We start from the raw sequence: 16903 nt of genomic DNA on the forward strand, positions 1-16903 counted from the left end.
CACCCCAGTGAACTTCATCTCTGCTCAGTGGAGCGCCCCAGACCTCATTTCCCCTAGCCTTAGCATTGGGGGCACGAAGGCAGGCTCAGGGCATGGGAGCGGGAGCCACTGGCCCAGGCACTTGTCGAACCAGGCCCCTGAGGTGTGAATCTTCACCCAGTTGGGGGGGTTGAGGGGGTGGGCATGTGGGCCCTGCTGCCTGGAGATCTCATTAACTAGGGCAGCTCGCAAATGAACCCACCAGAGAGGCTTGTTGATAAGGAGGATCAAAGGTGACAGGGCATGGGGAAGGGAAGAGGGGGGGCTGGCTGGCAGGATGGTGGCAGGGCCCTGGGCTCCAGATTGGGGGTCCCTTCTGTGCCCCCACTGGGCTCATCAGACCCACTGACCCTAGTCTGGGCCCAGATACCCCAGGGCAGCAGGAGAGGGAGGGTCTCCCACGTGGCATCTCCAGTTTGATGGGTTTAGGGCTGAAGACCCTGCCTCTTGCATGCCATTTTGGGGGCTCTTCGTCTCCACACTCACCCCTGGGTCTTTTATTATTACTATTATTATTATTATTATCATCATTATTATTATTATCATTCTATATTATAATTTACTAACAGAATAAGACTTCCACAAGTAAAAAAAAAAAAAAAATTCAAGAGGAAAGCACACTTCCAAGCTCTTTCTATGAAGCCAGGCATTACCCTAATCCCAGAACCAGATAAAGACAAAAAAAGAGAACTACAGGCTAACATCCTTGGTGAACAAAGATGCTAAATTTCTCAACAAAACTCTAGCAAATCAGATTCAGCAATTCATTAAAAGACCATACACCATGACCAAGGCTTTATTCTGGGGATGCAAGGATGGTACAATATCTGTAAATCAATAAATATGATACATCACATAAACAAACTGAGAGACATAAATCACATAGGTATGTCAATTGATGCAGAAAAAGCATTTGAAAAAAATCAAACAACCTTTCTTGATAAAAACTCTCAGCAAAGTGGGAATAGAGGATTAACAATAAGCATGACCATTGACTTCTCATAAGAAATATGCTAACCCAGAACAAAGCAATGCCATTTTTAAAGTAATGAAAGAAAAATAAACATGTTAACCTAGAAGTATTTTTTAAAATATGTTTTTTTTTATTGATTTAAGAGAGGGAAGGATAGGGAGAAATAGAAACAAGAATGATGAGAGAGAATCATCTACCAGCTGCCTCCTGCACACCCGCCACTGGGGATCAAGCTTGCGACCTCCTGGTTCAGAGGCCCATACTCAATCCACTGAGCCACCATGGCAAAGGTAATCTAGAAGTATTTACAAAACAATGATCTACTTAAGTTAAAAAAGGGAAAACAGAGATGTTTTTATATAAAAACAAAAGCTGACAACTTTTCACCAATAGAACTGCTATGAGAAATGTTAAAGAAATGTAAATTAAAGGAAGTAAATGTAAGTTAAAGGAAGTAAATTAAATTAAATACTAGAAAGCAAATTAGATCCACTCAAAACAATGCATTAAGTTTAAATACATTAAGAGAGAAGAACAATTTATTTTATATTTATTGATTTTTTTTCCCCCCGCCCAAATTGTTCTGTACGTGGATGTGAATGCTTAAGACATTATTTCCTCAAACATGCCCTTTGGGACACTATTTCTGCGGAATGGTAATAGGTGTAACAAAAAGGGCTCCCAGGTTAGCATAAGTTAGGGAAACAGTGACTATAACTAATTTAAAGTCTGTGTGTGGAGGGCCAGAAAGGGAGTGGGGGGTTCTTTTTCTCAGAATTCAGTCCTTGATTAGGAACCATCAGAGGTTTTACTTAATATTTCAATAGAAATCTCCCAAGAGGATATTTCTGGCTTCTCTTAGACTTATGTGACTATAATAATAAAAGCATAATATGCTATTTAGACCAGACGTCCTTCCAGATGAAGCTGGGGCTGTGAGGGAAGCCAGGGTCCCCGGTGCCAGAGGGAAGCTGGTGCTGGCAGCCAGGGGAAGGAAGGCCTATTCTTGCACGAATTTCATGCATCGGGCCTCTAGTGGGTTTATAAAAATATTTAAAATACTTATGTGCATGTGCACTTATATATTTACATATGTATTATTTGATTGATTATATGCAAGGTACCTCCAGGGAATAACTGTGATGGAATGGATTGTACAAAACACTGGTCTATAAAAAGAATATCCCTAAACAGCTTAAAATCTATAATTAGTGTTCCTGTTCCCTCTAGGGCACATGTGTCAAACACAAGGCCCTCGGGCCAAATCCGTCCCGCCAGGCCTTGCAATGTGGCCCGCACTGCGCTGTCATCACTGCACTCCGTTGCGTTTCCATCACAATGACAGTTTATGACTGTCCAGTAAACCATTCGGCCCGCGATTTAGGCTGGATTTTAGATTTTGGCCCCTTCTCTGATTGAGTTCGACACCCCTACTCTAGGGCCATAACTGGATGTGTCTGATTCTTTTACTTTGCCCCTTACCTTAGTTTATGGACATAAAGAGTAAGACCATGGGTATCTGGTACTGGTACTTACCTTCCAACCTGATTCTATCTTTGAGTGTCAGAAAATGATTTGAACTCCCAACAATAATGCACAAGAGATCACTCTATACTGTCTCTGGTACCTGTGAATTTCTTTGGGTGGTAGTTTGCATTTTTGACCTTAGGCAAGCCAGTTAAGCACTCTGTAGCTCAGCCTGCCCTTCTCAAAATGACAATCTGATCTAATGTAAGCTAACAGCTCACTATTACATATAGAATTCTCATATTTTACAACATGAGAAGTTTAGAACAATTTTAAACTACACTATGATTAGGGTTGGTTAGCATCTTAATTAGTCAGACAAGAAAGAGGGGGCGGGGTCCAGGAAGGATGGAGGCATCTCTAGCTTGAGCAATTAAAAGCAGCCCTGACTTGAACATCTGGGAGAGCCTTAAGAGTAATCAAACATCTCCAGCCAGGACAACTGAAAGAGGGTCCATGGGAGAGGAATGCACAGATGGGGGTTTGGAGACACCAAAATGCTTATCTTACTTGTACAGAGGAAGATAAGGGGGCAGGAAGACACATTCACCGAGAATAAAGAAAAGTCACCGGATATTGGGAAGAAGGAAACATTTTCACAGATGATAGAGGAATGTTACAAGGTAAGGGGAGAGAAGAGGGGGTACCATGTGGGCATTGAGCTTTGAAACTAATACCATGAAGCAGAATGACCAATGAGGAAAGCACAGGGGTCCCAAATTAAGGAAAGGGACCAAGTAGGAAAGTCATGTTCAGACCAAGAGCTACAGCCTTTGTAAACCAGAGACAAAGAGACTCAGTAGATTCAGATTATTTAGATTTTTTTTCCCATTTGGGAGCCCCCCCCCCAGGGGATCCCCTTTGTGGACCCCCCTGCCCAGATGGCATTTGTATATACTTCCAATAAATATCTGCATTTTTATTAGAGAAATCTGTTAGTCCACACATTTATTCAACTTCATCTGACAAGAACCTAGGAGAAGAATCTGCACCCTGAACCCCATGTTTCAAACAGATCACCAGTCTGTTTAGTAGCCTGAGGATTTGTTATCAATAAATTAGCCTTTGTAATAAATTTTTAGGGGAAAAGCTTTTTCCATAACTAAAAATATGGAAATATGATAATTAGAACAGCTGGCATGCTACCCAAAGCCCCACATTCAATTAACCCCAAATTCTTTTTAAGAAGTGATACAAGATGTTTTAAAAAGACCGTTATTTGTAAAACATATCCTTTTTTTTTTCTTTTGGTTTAGAAAGGCATACCTACTGTCTCTCTCCCCCGCCCCCTTAACTTTCAATCCTCAGTCTCCAGAGAATGGCAGTTGTCTTGCATAAGCCCTGTTACTGTTGCACATGATATTTTCCTGAGGTCATGTTTTTCTCTTGGTGCACATTCTTACTAATTTGTGAAAGTATATTTCTTGAGGAGAATACCTAAAAGGGAACATAGGCATATGGATCAATAGGAACCATAGCTTAAAAAAAAAAAAAAAAAGACTAGTGAAAATCCACAGAAAATGTCAATAAGAAAATTCTTATCAGCTATACACGACACTATTTAAGAAGTAAGCTTTGCCTTCAGGTTCTCTAACCCAGCTGTTCAGGAACTGACAGGAAATGCCTGGCCCGAGGGATATTATTATTATTTCAAACTTGGTCTTGTTCTTTTCCTTCCAAAGTCTACAACATCTCTATTTCACTGACCCAGTCAAATTAGTATTCACTATAGATGGAGTGGTACCATCATCATATATAGCTAACATTTGAAAAATGCTCTCAAGCTATGAATTAAACAACAAACAAAAAGCCAGAGATATTGCCATGTTGATATTATTTCTGGCCTATGACTTTTACAGGTTCCTGATAAATCTGATTTCCAAATGCTTGAAAGTTGTAGAAAATACTATTTGTGTGTGTGTGTGTGTGTGTGTTCAAACTATCTTTAACTCAAAAGGATCCAGAAAAAGTGGCAGAAGTAAGAACTATTAGTTCAGCAATTTTATTATGCAAATTGAAAAACCATTCATTGTAGTATCCAAGCCTCTGTAGGCATTAGTGGTCTCTGCAAATGAAAAATAGGGTATTAGCATTTTTTAATTTGAACACACCACAAAGCCAAAATATCTGTGCTCATAACATTTTGGTTTAAAAATATTTAAAAACATATCTAAGAAATAGGTCAGCAGAATTTTACTTTAAATGTTTTTAAATTTCATTTTTAAAAATTGTATTGACTTTATTGGGGTGACATTGATTAATAAGATTATGAGTTTTCTAGTATATAGTTCTAGAATACATCATAAAGCATTCATATTATGTGTTTACCACCTGAAGCTATGTCTCCTTGCATCTCTATTGTATTTACCCCCCACCTCCCTTTACACTCGTCTGCCTCCCCCAGTACACTCTCTGTTGTCTGTCTATGAGTTTTGTTTTCTTTGGCAGATTTTAATCCCTTCACCTTCTTAACCCAGCCCCTCAATCAATTTCTCCTCGGATAGCTGGCAATCTGTTCTCTGTATCTATGAGTGTGTTTCTATTTTGTTTGTTAGTTCATTTTGTTCATTAGGTTCCATATATAAGTGAAATCATATGGCACTTGTTTTGTCTGACTGGCTTATTTCACTTAGCATAATACTCTCCAGGTCCATCCATGTTCTCACAAAAGGTAAGATTTCCTTCCTTTTTATGGCTGAGATGTATTCCATTTTTTAAATGTACCACCATGGTTTTTTTTTTATTATTATTTTTTTATTGTTTGTTTTTTTATCCACTTATCTACTGATGTGGCCTTGGGCTGTTCCCAAATCTTAGCTATTGTAAATAATGCTGTGATGAACATATGGGGTATATATATTCCTTTGAATCAGTGTTTTAGGTTTCTTTGGATTTATTCTCAAAAATGGAATCGCCAGGTCATAGGCAGTTCCATTTTTAATTTTTTGAGGTAACTCCATATTGTTTTCCACAGTGGCTGCACCAATCTGCATATCTATCAACAATGCATGAAGCTTCCCCTTTCTCCACATCCTCACCAACACTTGCTTGTTGATTTATTGATGATAGTCATACTGACAGGTGTGAAGTGATATTCCACTCTAGTTTTAATTTGCATTTCTCTGATGATTAGTAAGATTGAGCATCTTTTCATATGTCTATTGTCATCTGTATTTCTCTTTGGAGAAGTGTCTATTCAGGTACTTTGCCCATTTAAAAAATTGAAGTGTGTGTGTGTTGAGTTTTATAAGTTTTTTAAAAAATAAATTTTGGATATTCGCATTCTTTATCAGATATCACAGATGAATATTTTCTCCCATTAAGTGGTTTGTCTTTTAATTTTGTTGGTTTCCTTTGTTGTGCAAAAACTTTAGTTTGATGTAGTCTTATTTGTTTATTTTTTTTCATTTATTTCCCTTGATCAAGGAGATATGGCATAAAAATATTGCTACTTGAAATGTCTGAGATTTTACTGCTTATATTTCCTTCTGGGCTGGGGAGGAATGTAGGAGGTTGGCCAGCCAGGAAGGGACTGAGGAAGGCTCCAGGGTGTGTCTGGCCTGTCTTGCTCAGTCCTGATCAGCCAGACCCCAGCAGCAAGCTACCTTACTGGTTGATCGTTTGCCCCCTGGCAGTAATTTACTCGCAGGATTTTTTTCCTTACATGATATTCTTCTACTGTCACCCCCTTTTTTAATTTAAATAATAGGAGGCTTTGGGAAATTTTATAATGTAATCTTAATAGCTTTTACATTTTAATTATTTGCGCTAAACTATGATTGCTTTAGGTTCATTACATGTTATGCAATTTTACCATGAGATGCTCTGCCAATAAGAATTTTTGTTAACACTTTAGGAACACCTTTTTGTACAGTACTATCGGTTTTTCTAGAATATTCATTTATTTCCATTAGCCATGTATTTATTTACCATGTGTGTATTAGTGTAAATGATTATTTGCCTTCTTGAGAAGGGCCTGAGCATTCCTGCTACTAGGCTGGACTTAGATATTAAAAACCCACTTGCCCACACCATGGGTACCAGACCTCTCAAACAAGTCTTGTTGCAGTGAGAGGGCAGCTGCTGTCAGCCAAGTCTCTTTCTGTTACCTGGGTCCCGGTTTGAGCTGTGCATAGGAAGCAAAGCAGCCATGATGGCAGGAGACCTCTCTCAGAAGGGGAAAAGGTTCAGGCACCTGTCAAGTTGCAAGGGGGGGTGGTAAGGCTCTGTGCTCCACCTCTGTTGACCCCGAAGTTCTCTCCTGATGGCCCCTCTGCGACTGTGCCTGTCTTAGGTTGTTCCTTCCCTGAGGAATCTTACCCGTCTTTGGCTAACCAGCCATCCTCTGGGGCCAAGCAGGGTGATGTGAGGTTTAGTTCTGTCTCCTTGGCAGCTTATGCCCCCATGAGCTCTATGCCCAACATCTGCCTCAGGAACTCCTCACCTGCTGGTGAGGCACAGATCTCATATTTTGGAGAACCCATGTTTCTTCTCCAGAGAGGGCCCAGCTCACCCCACTGGGCGGGAGAGAGATCCATGGTACCAGACACCATGATTTTTCAGCCTCAGCATGAACTGAAAGGTCAGGTAACAGCTGTGGGCACCTGGACCATGAGAAGAGGGTCATTTTTGGCCAAAAGGGCAAGAGAGGCCAATATAAATGCTCAGGAAAAGACAGTGAACACCAGGATACTTTCTGGAAAAAGACACAGTGGACATTGGAGGTGTTTCTGGAAAAATGACACAGTGAAGCTTTTCAGGGCTGTGAAAGCACCTCTTAAAACATATCCCATCTTTGAAGAGATATTTCAGTATTTGTCAACAATGTTCATTTAAATGCAAAATATATTGAAAACAATTATTTCTTTTAATGCATTGGTCCTGACACAAAAAGTTAAGTTTGGCACAGTTGAGGACTGGCATGAAGGCTAGTGTGGTGAGAGCTTACTTGGTAAGGGGGTGGGAGTGGGGACTTATATTTATTTAAGGAAAATATTTTGTCAACGTGTCTTATTTCTATCAATCTTAACATTCCAAGGAGCTCTCAATTATTCAGTAAGCACTAGGTGAGCACCACTGATTGTGGAAGGGCATTGCAGGAGATGCAAAGGAAAGTCCGCCTGGAGAGCAAGAAACAGACAGTGGCATGGAACTGCAACAGATTTGAATTACCCGCCGGAGTCTGTACAAGCGATTGGGAAAGACAACAAAGCTTTCCCTAGGAAATGTACAGAGTTTGCAAAACAGACAGACAAGAGGGTTACGCGTTTCTGCCTCAGAGAAATAAACAATTCATGCTGCCAGGAGGAAGACAAGTGGAAATTAATGCCAGAAACGAGGTTAATTTTCTCTCAAATTAAAAAAAAAAAAAAGGAATTTAATGTTCATGAAAAACATTTGTCATGCACTGTAGAGGCTGAGCCAATTATTCGTTTATTCGTAATTTCGTGTGCCTGGTACGTGCGCAGCAGAGGATAAAGCAAGAGACGCCAGGGTTCTGCCTGCAGTCAGATGGCCAGCTGGGGGAGCCTCTTCCTTCAGGGTGCGCATGTGTATAAATAGCTCCGCCTACCTTCCTGACACCATCCGAATGAAGGCCGAGGACTGAAGTTAAATGCCTCCCTCCATGGATGCCAAGGCAGGATGGCCAATAAGCAGTCTGAAAGAAAGCATTTTAAGATGCTCTTTAGCCTTTAGAAAGCTGCCACTTCGGACAAAGGCATTCGCTTCATTGTGACCACAGATGATTGAAATGGCCTCTCCTCTCTTAATTCATTGGTTGATTAGAGCATAATGCCAATAAAATGAAGGACATGGGCTTGAGCTTTCTGAAGATCAATTTTGTGGGTGCATGTTTTATCCTTGGGTATAATGCCTTTCCCTCAAAGCCCAATTAAAAACAAAAAAAACAAAAAAACAAGTAAAAATGTTTTGGGTTCACTTTTTAACCTATTTTTCTCTCCATTTGGCTTTTCTCCTGGAATGCAAAGAACACACACACACACACACACACACACAAGGCTTTGTTTTAAAAAATAAAGTAGCTGGAATGTAGGATTATCCAGAGTTTTAAGACCATCTTTCTGTTAAGATAGAAAGAGAATGAAATAGCAGAGGTATTGTTACAATTGCATACGTGAAGCTACACCAATGAAAGAAATGGATGGTGAGCTGCTGTGGCACATTCTAAAACTGACCCACAAACAGGGCAAAACACTCAACTCCCTGAAAACCTGGATACTGCTGTTCATACTCCTTCAAGTTATAGTATCCGGCCTCCCTGACCATTGTTTCTCTTAGAAACTAGAGAAAGTGATTAGCAGAAAAACTGTCCTGGACCTTGCTCTGACCCAGCGGCAGCATTATCAGCTCCTTTCCCCGTATTCCCACAGAGCCCTGTTTTTATTTTATGTCAGAATTACTATTTTACACCTCACACTTATTGTACACCCCTCCTGACTCTCTTTGCAACCTTGAAGCTTCATCTCCTTCCTTACAGGTCCCACAGTGGGAGGCAGCAGGGGCAGAGACTGCGCTGCCCAGGAGAGAACAGGGCCTGACCCAGCTCTGCGAGGAGGAAGCTGCCTGAGCGGGGGCCAGGTCCTCGCCTGGGAGAGGCGAGACCTCACAGAGGTCTCAGAGGCCAGAAGGCAAGGCCGGCAGCCGCGATAGGACAGAGGAGGGCAGGACTAGTCAGAAAGGGGCTGCCCTTGCTGTCTTTTAGGACTTGGTTGTGGTATTCAGTGTATGGGCTGTAGTTCAACTGTCTAAGTGGCCAAGTTGGTGGAGAGCTGGGCTCTGTCTGGAGACAAAGTCCCATTTGACCCAGTGATCCCACTTCTAGGAATATATCCTAAGAAAGCCAAAACACCAATCGGAAAAAAACATATGAAGCCCTATTTTCAAAGCAGCACAATTTACAATAGCTAAGATCTGGAAACTGTCCAGGTGCCAATCAGCCGATGAGTGGATAGAAAAACCTGTGGTACATTTACACCATAGAATACTATCCTGCTGTAAAAAGAAGGAATTATTACCCTTTGCAACAGCATGGATGGACCTGGAGAGTATTACAAGCAAAATAAGCCAGAGGAAGGTAAGTATCACATGATTTCACTCATATGTGGAATCCAATGAACAAAATAAGCTGAAGAACAAAATAGATCCAGAGACGTAGAACCATGAAACAGATGAATTTCACAGGGAAGGTGGGGGTTGGGGTTGGGAGGGGAGAGATTAACTGGAGAACTTAAATGCATAGATGCATAGCCCATGGACACAGACAATGGTGTGGTGAATGCTGAGGAGGGGTAGATGTGGAGAGGAGGAGATCTATGGGAAAAAACCCATGCAAACAAAAGAAAGTAAAAAAACAAACAAAAAAAAACATAAAAAAGCTATATGCTCATTTGGGCACAATTAGATACATATAATTGATGTAGCATATTGATTTAAAAAAAAAAAGATTGCCTCTTTATTTGTTTTTGAGCTTGACTTTTCCCTTAACAGTTTTACATTACATGTCTTATCTTTGAGTCTGTATTTACCTTGCTGAAAGAGATTATGCTAAGAAAATATTCTATTCTATTGGTATTATTTCTTAAGTAACTATTAATACAATTTTTACAAATAGATATAATTAACTCTTACTCTGGCAACTTTCTTTGAAAGTTTTTCTCCTTTCCTTCCTGAGTTTATTGTAATCTCTGACTATAACTTGTAAACATCTGTTTAGAATTGATGAAATGTCCTCCATTTGGGTTCCAATCAGCTCAGCAGTAAAGACTATCATGTTTAGGAGCCGAGTATCACAGCAGTAAGATAAAAATGAACAAAAAAAAGTGTTCTAGAGGGAAAAGCTCACAAGCCAATCCCTCTAAAGATTCCCTTGACACAAAGCGGAGACTTTGGGAACTATTAAAGGAAAATGATTACTAGAATAACATACATGTGATTAAAACACTCAATGTACTGAAGGTAGGGATTTTTCTTAGATTAGTATGGAATAGAGTATGCCAGAGGCTCCCTCAAAGTGATCTCAAGCCTGCCTGCTCCCTCTCTGCCTCCATAAAGGATAGAATTTGCCCCAACATATTACCCCACTCTTTGTAGCTCTGTAGACATTCTTTTATCCAAAGAAGTCTTTTGTGTCATCTGGAAATGAGTATTCAAAATGTAAACATATTTTGCAGCCTTACTGCAGGTCCAAACTTATTTCGTCCTTAGCAAGTGCCAGTGGAAGGACCGATCATCTTCTTTAATCTTTACAGTGAGGCTCCTACCAGCTGGCTGTTCCTGTCTCACTGAGCAACCACATAGCTAGAAACGTAGACCTCAGCCCTCCCTGGTCCTACCGTATCTGCCCCAAAAGCTGCGTGAGGACAGAACATGACTGTTTTTTAAGACATTTTATGAATTACTTTAAGTAGTTGGCCATATTTTGTTACCACAAACTCTCCTGTTAATCCAGTGAACAAACATGTATTAAATACTTACTTTGTTGCCACTCACTGTGCTAGACTCAGGGAGCACTATAGTCATGCTCCTTCCTTCCTGGGAAAGACAGACAGTAAACAAGAATCAGCCCCACTGTGGTCGGTGCTATGAAGATGACAAATGTGATGGCCTGAGTGAGGTAGGTAGGAATGGATGGATCAGGGATATCCGAACTGAGAACTAAGCAAGTGATATTTGAACTGAGAACCGGAGCATGAGAATAAGTCAGACTTTTCTTTTGCATGTGTGTGTGTGTGTGTGTGTGTGTGTGCCCGCATGTGCGCACCTACATACATTTTTATTTCTAGTAAAATAAATATCAACATAATATCCCAAATAAACAAAAGTGTGTCTTTTTGTTTTTCACAGAGTTTAAGGGTCATGAGACCAAAAAGTGAGAAAAACCACTGTGGTTCATCCCCAGCCGGGATTGGTCCATTTGTTGCTCTGACCTCATAAAGTGCCAGTGTGATGGAATTGCAAACCACGCCTATAAATAAAGCCCTGCCTGGGCTGAGGATTTAGTCCGTGTAGTGCAGGGAGCTCGTCTAGGTGACCTGAGACTAACTAGGACAACTCTGTGTTTTCATTTTTATTTTTAACTTTTTTTTGCTGTAACCATGCCCCGTTCCCCTGTCCCGACTACCACCAAGGGGCAGAGCATCGGAGACTATGTGCTAGGGACATCTATCGGCAAGGGCGCCTGCTCGCAGGTGCGGCTGGGGAGGCACGTGCCCACGGGCACCCAGGTGGTGATAAAGAGCATGGTCGGGCGCGATGTCTCGCGAGAGCTGCGGTGTTTAAGAACCCTACAGCACCGAAATATCTCGCGATTGCTGGAGGTTGTGGTGGCCCCCGAAGAGGTACATCTGGTGATGGAGCACGTGCGCGGCGGGGACCTGAGGGAGCACCTGGAGCGGCGCGGCCGCCTCACCGAGCGCCAGGCCCGCGCGGTGTTCCGCCAGATCGCCATGGCCCTCCACCTGTGCCACCTGCGGGGCTTCGCGCACCGGGACATCAAGCCGGACAACATCCTCTTAGAAGAAGACCTCACCGCCAAGCTGGCGGACTTCGGCCTCAGCCACGAGGCCACCGCGGGCCAGCTGCTCACCAGCTGGTGCGGGACACTCTCCTACATGGCGCCCGAGGTGCTGCAGCGCGAGCCCTACGATGGGCTGAAGGCCGACGTCTGGGGGCTGGGCGCCTCCCTCTACAAGGCGGTGACGGGGCGCGTGCCGTTCCCGGGCGACAGCGAGGAGAAGATAATGGATCGCATAGTGGAGGGGCGCTACAAGCCGCCCTACTACATGTCGGAGGCGGGCAGGAGCTTCCTCCAGCGGCTCCTGACGGTCGACCCCGACCAGAGGCCGACCCTGGAGGAGGCCATGCGGATGCCCTGGATGGACCTGGGTCCAGAAGACCTGCCTCCCGACAGCGAGCCGCCCGGGGAGGACCTGGACCCCCAGGTGGTGGAGACCATGCGCGGCATGGGCTTCAGGGAGGAGGACATCAGGGACTCCGTGGCGGGCCAGACGTTCGATCGAATAATGGGGACTTACCGCATCCTCCTCATGACCATGGGCAGGATGGCCATGGGGAGGATGCCGGGCCGCACCGTCCAGGTGAGGCCCTACCGGCCCCCTGACACCGGGGCCGCCACCCCTTCCAGCCGCCAGGGGTCCCGGGCATCGGGGGGCTCGTCAGGACCATCAGAGGCGAGCCCCCCCTGCCCTTGGGCGAAGAAGATCAGCGCCCCGCTGCCCAGCCTGGAGACCATCGCCTCCTCCCCTCCTCCCCTGGAGTCTGTGCAGGCGCTCCAGCCAGAGGGCTCGCCAAGACCATCCATGGTGAGGCCCCTGTGCCTGGGGGTGAAAAAGACCTACGCCCCGCCCGCGCCGCCGCCCAGCCTGGAGACCATCGCCGCCTCCCCTCCTCCCCTGGAGTCTGTGCAGGCGCTCCCGCCGGGGACCCGCGGCCCAGCCCCGCAGCTCCGCCCTGGGGGCGCCCCCACCCCCCGCACCAGCAACCGATTCCGATTCCGCAGCAGTGAGAGCAAGGCTGTAAAGGCTGTAAAGGCGGGGAACGAGGCTGTAAAGGTGGAGAACAAGGCTATAAAGGTGGAGAGCAAGGCTGTAAAGGTGGAGAACCAGGAGGGAGGCCCCCCAGGAAGCTCCCCTCAAGAGGGCAGCCCCTCAGCCTCTCCCGCCGCCAACACCCGGGCCCGGCCGGGCTTGGCGCAAAGGGCCTGGAAGACGTTCCTAAAGGTCTTCTGCTGCGGCGTTGACACAATCAAACCCCGAAGGAAGAGAACCAAAGTCCAACCTGGTAACACTTGAAAGGTGAGGAACTTGGGTCGATGTTCATATTTAAGTCATTTTGGAAAGTAGTTAACAAAGAACTTTACATTGTTTCTGATCTCTCTCAGTCCACGCGGAGCTGCAGAGCTGCAGGAGGCCGGGCGCGCAGAGCAGAGGAACAACCGGAGGCGAGGCGCTTGGCAGGCAATTGTAAAGCAGATGGTGGAGGTCTCTTCGGCTCTGGCTCCCACAGGTAGGGTATCCAGCAGCGCCTTGGAAAGCATCTTTTTAAAAAAATTTATTTTAATTTTGTTTTATGTTTTGGTTTTCTGTTAGTTTTAGTTTTTTTAAATTTAATTTAATTTTTATTTATTTTGTTTTTGGGCATTAACCATGCCTCATGACTGGGGAAGACTGCGTGGCTCTCCCTGGAGGTCAAGATGAGGGCCTGCCCTCGTAATGGGCCCATTCGTTTGGCAAGGTAAGATTTATGAAGGAAAGCAATCTATACATCATCTTCAAGTTAGCTGATTACTAAATTAGCTATTTAAAATTAATTTTAGAAATTAATTGATTACTAATAGTTTATAAATATATATATGAAAACGCCTACTTTTCTAATTATAAATAAAATTAAGCTTAAAATTTTTACATGTGAATTTCAACATCATATGCTAGTCTGGCAATTATAAGTGAAGAATTTGAATAGTCTATAAATCAGCCACAAAACTAAACTAAAAAAAAAGGGGAGGGCATTTTAGCATGAACTTTGATAATGAAAATATTAAACTTAATTAGATGTAAAACCAGGAATAATTTAGTTTTGAAAATCATCTTTCTTGAATGAGGCATTAACATGTTTTTTAATATCAAAAGTCTACTGATTTCTCACTTTATGTTATTAATTCTTAAGTTGATGCAATATAAGTTTACTATAGTATTATTACCAAGCAATAGAGTCTATTTCCTTTCAAAGGCTCAATTAAATGTTTGCCCTTAGCTTACTGTATGTCAGATATCTTTTGCAATTATGCATAGCCACTTCCTCTTGGAATTTAATTCTTTGTTTGCAAACTTAAAAACAATAAAAATTAGAAATACCTGTTACTAACTAAAATTAACTTTCACATTTGTATTCTATATATTTGTTCCACACAAAAATCTTTGATTAATTTTAAGTAAAAGTTAAATCACATGATTTATACATAAAATTAAAATTTAATATTAAAATAGTGAGAGTCACGTCAATATTTTACGGTAAAACAATTAGAAAATAAGTTTCCTAATTTCTCATTCCACTAACTCATTCATTTAGAGGATTTTTGATAGACAATGAGTGATAATTTACTTTTTTTTTTTTAAAGAAACTGCTGTGATGGAAGGCGCACAATTTATTGGCTTCCCTTTCATATTTCCGACTCTATAAATCACTATTCAGGATTAAGATTTTGTGGAATGAACAAAGGCAATTTAGTATTGACTAAATGCAAATAAGTATAGATAGATCAGAAACAATTTAAAGTTCTTTGTTAACTACTTTCCAAAATTACTTAAATATTAACATCTATCTAAGTTTCTCATCCAGCTCCTGAGATGCAGCCCTCATGCCAATTGCAGAAGGAGGTAGTTAGTCCTGCTGGGGCACCCGTACGAAACGGGGCCCACCTGCTGGGGATTGGCTGTTGCCGTGGTCACAGTTTGTTTGGTTTCTCTGGGCTGTCTTCCAACTAGGTGGAGGGATTTAGTTGCTGGTGGGTTAGCTGGGGTCGCTCACACCGGGCCCCCCAAAAGGCGACCTTCCCTGCAAGGTCGCCCCCCCCCAAGGCTGGGCCCCCAAGGTGGGGTCGTGGTGGGAAGGAGGCAGCGCCGCGGGAGCGCAGAGGAGCCGGAGACTCTGGGTCCAGGGGCCGCGGGCCGCTGCGCGAGGCTCCAGGCTCCAGGCTCCCGTCACTTAGGGGCATTTTGATGGCTTAGTCAAACTTGATCTGCTCTGACTAACCTTCCCTCAGTGAAGGTGCACTGCCTTCCGCACTCCCTTCTTCTCTATTCTTTCTCTTAGTCTATTTTTTATACATAAATTTGGTTACTTTTTAAAAGTAGATTTCGCTCCCCCTTTATTATAGTTGAACTATGGTTGAAAGGTAGAGTTACTTAAGATTTACCATGTTTAGCGGCTTTAGCCAATTCTAAGTGATTCAATATAAACTTCAAATGTTTGCTGTCGCCACGTCATAATCAGCCTAGGGCTGCACTCACCGGCCAGCTAAAGGAAGCGGTTGAGAGTTGAAATGTGCTGTAGGTGTAAAATGCACATCAGATGTTGAGTACTTAGTTTGCAAACAAGAAAGTAGCCTTTTTAGGTTGAACTTCATAACAGTTTTTAACTGATTACATGTTGAAATACTATTTTGGATAAAATAAGTTACATAAAATATATTATTGAAGTTTACTTCACCTTTTCTCTTTATTTCTTAAAACGTTGCTACTAACTAGAAAATTTAAGATTACAAATGTGCTCGAATATGTAATTGGACAAGGCTGATCTAAAGATCAGCCAACGAACTCAGAGGGACATATAGTGGAAGTGATTCTTACCTTTCCCCTAGTCTCCTGTCTTTCTAAATAAAGTTTTGTATTCCCGTGTATTCTGCTTTATATTAGGTTTTAAAAAAAGTTACACCTAACCTTTGAATTGCACTTTAAGTTGGTTTGATTACAGAATCACATTTTGCACCAGTGGTGGTGTTTTGTTCTCCGTTAGGTGAGAAAGGTTGTGGATGAACTGAGTATTTTTAAACTAGCTTTTAAAATTATGAAAATACTGCATATTTATTGTTTTAAAAATCACTCAACATAAAGGTATGAAATGAAAATTTAAAATTCCTCAATGCCTTCCAGCATGTTTCTATCTAAAAATAAAGGGTGTGTGTGGTTACATAAGTGATATTACTCTGCCTATCTCTCTGATACCTGCCATTTTTAAACTATTTCTCTGTGGCTATATTTCCTGAGGAGGATAGTAACTGTGCTTATTTTTATTGAAAAACTAGTATAGTATTCTATTCCCTGGCTGCATTATATTTTATTTATCTGTTTTCCTATTGAATACATAGGATATCTATACACTTTAGTGGTGTAATTGTAGATTTACATGCAGCCTTAAAAATAATACTTGTACACAAATGTAGCCTTGTATACACTGTCCATTGTCTCTCAGTGATAATATTTTGTAAACTATATTATAATATCATGACCAGGATATTTATATTGATGCAATCTGCTTTACTTGTACTTATTTGTATGTGTATATGTCCTATGTAATTTTTATTATCTGAATAGACTCACTTATCTACTACCACAATGAAGATACTGAACAGTTCCAACATTATAAGGATCTCTCATGTTGGCCTTTTATCATCATAACCATCTTCTTCCAACACAATCAGCTCCCAACTCTTATCAACCACTTATATGTTCTCCATTTATAAAATTGTGGCATGTAAAAATGTTATAGAAATGGAATCCTAAAGTATCTCATGCTTTGGTTTCTCAGCATAATTCCGTCTTGAAT

At 42.2% G+C, this 16903-nt stretch overlaps 1 protein-coding gene across 1 annotated transcript; it reads left to right on the forward strand.

The window, feature by feature from the left end:
• Positions 1 to 11655: 11655 nt before the first annotated feature.
• LOC118729507 (sperm motility kinase 4A) lies at positions 11656 to 13371 on the forward strand. Its single transcript, XM_036457033.1, has one exon. It carries the CDS (start codon positions 11656 to 11658, stop codon positions 13369 to 13371), a length of 1716 nt encoding a protein of 571 aa, XP_036312926.1.
• Positions 13372 to 16903: the final 3532 nt, after the last annotated feature.

The sequence above is a fragment of the Pipistrellus kuhlii genome, unplaced genomic scaffold (assembly GCF_014108245.1).
Source record: "Pipistrellus kuhlii isolate mPipKuh1 unplaced genomic scaffold, mPipKuh1.p scaffold_m20_p_3, whole genome shotgun sequence".
Taxonomy (NCBI): domain Eukaryota; kingdom Metazoa; phylum Chordata; class Mammalia; order Chiroptera; family Vespertilionidae; genus Pipistrellus; species Pipistrellus kuhlii.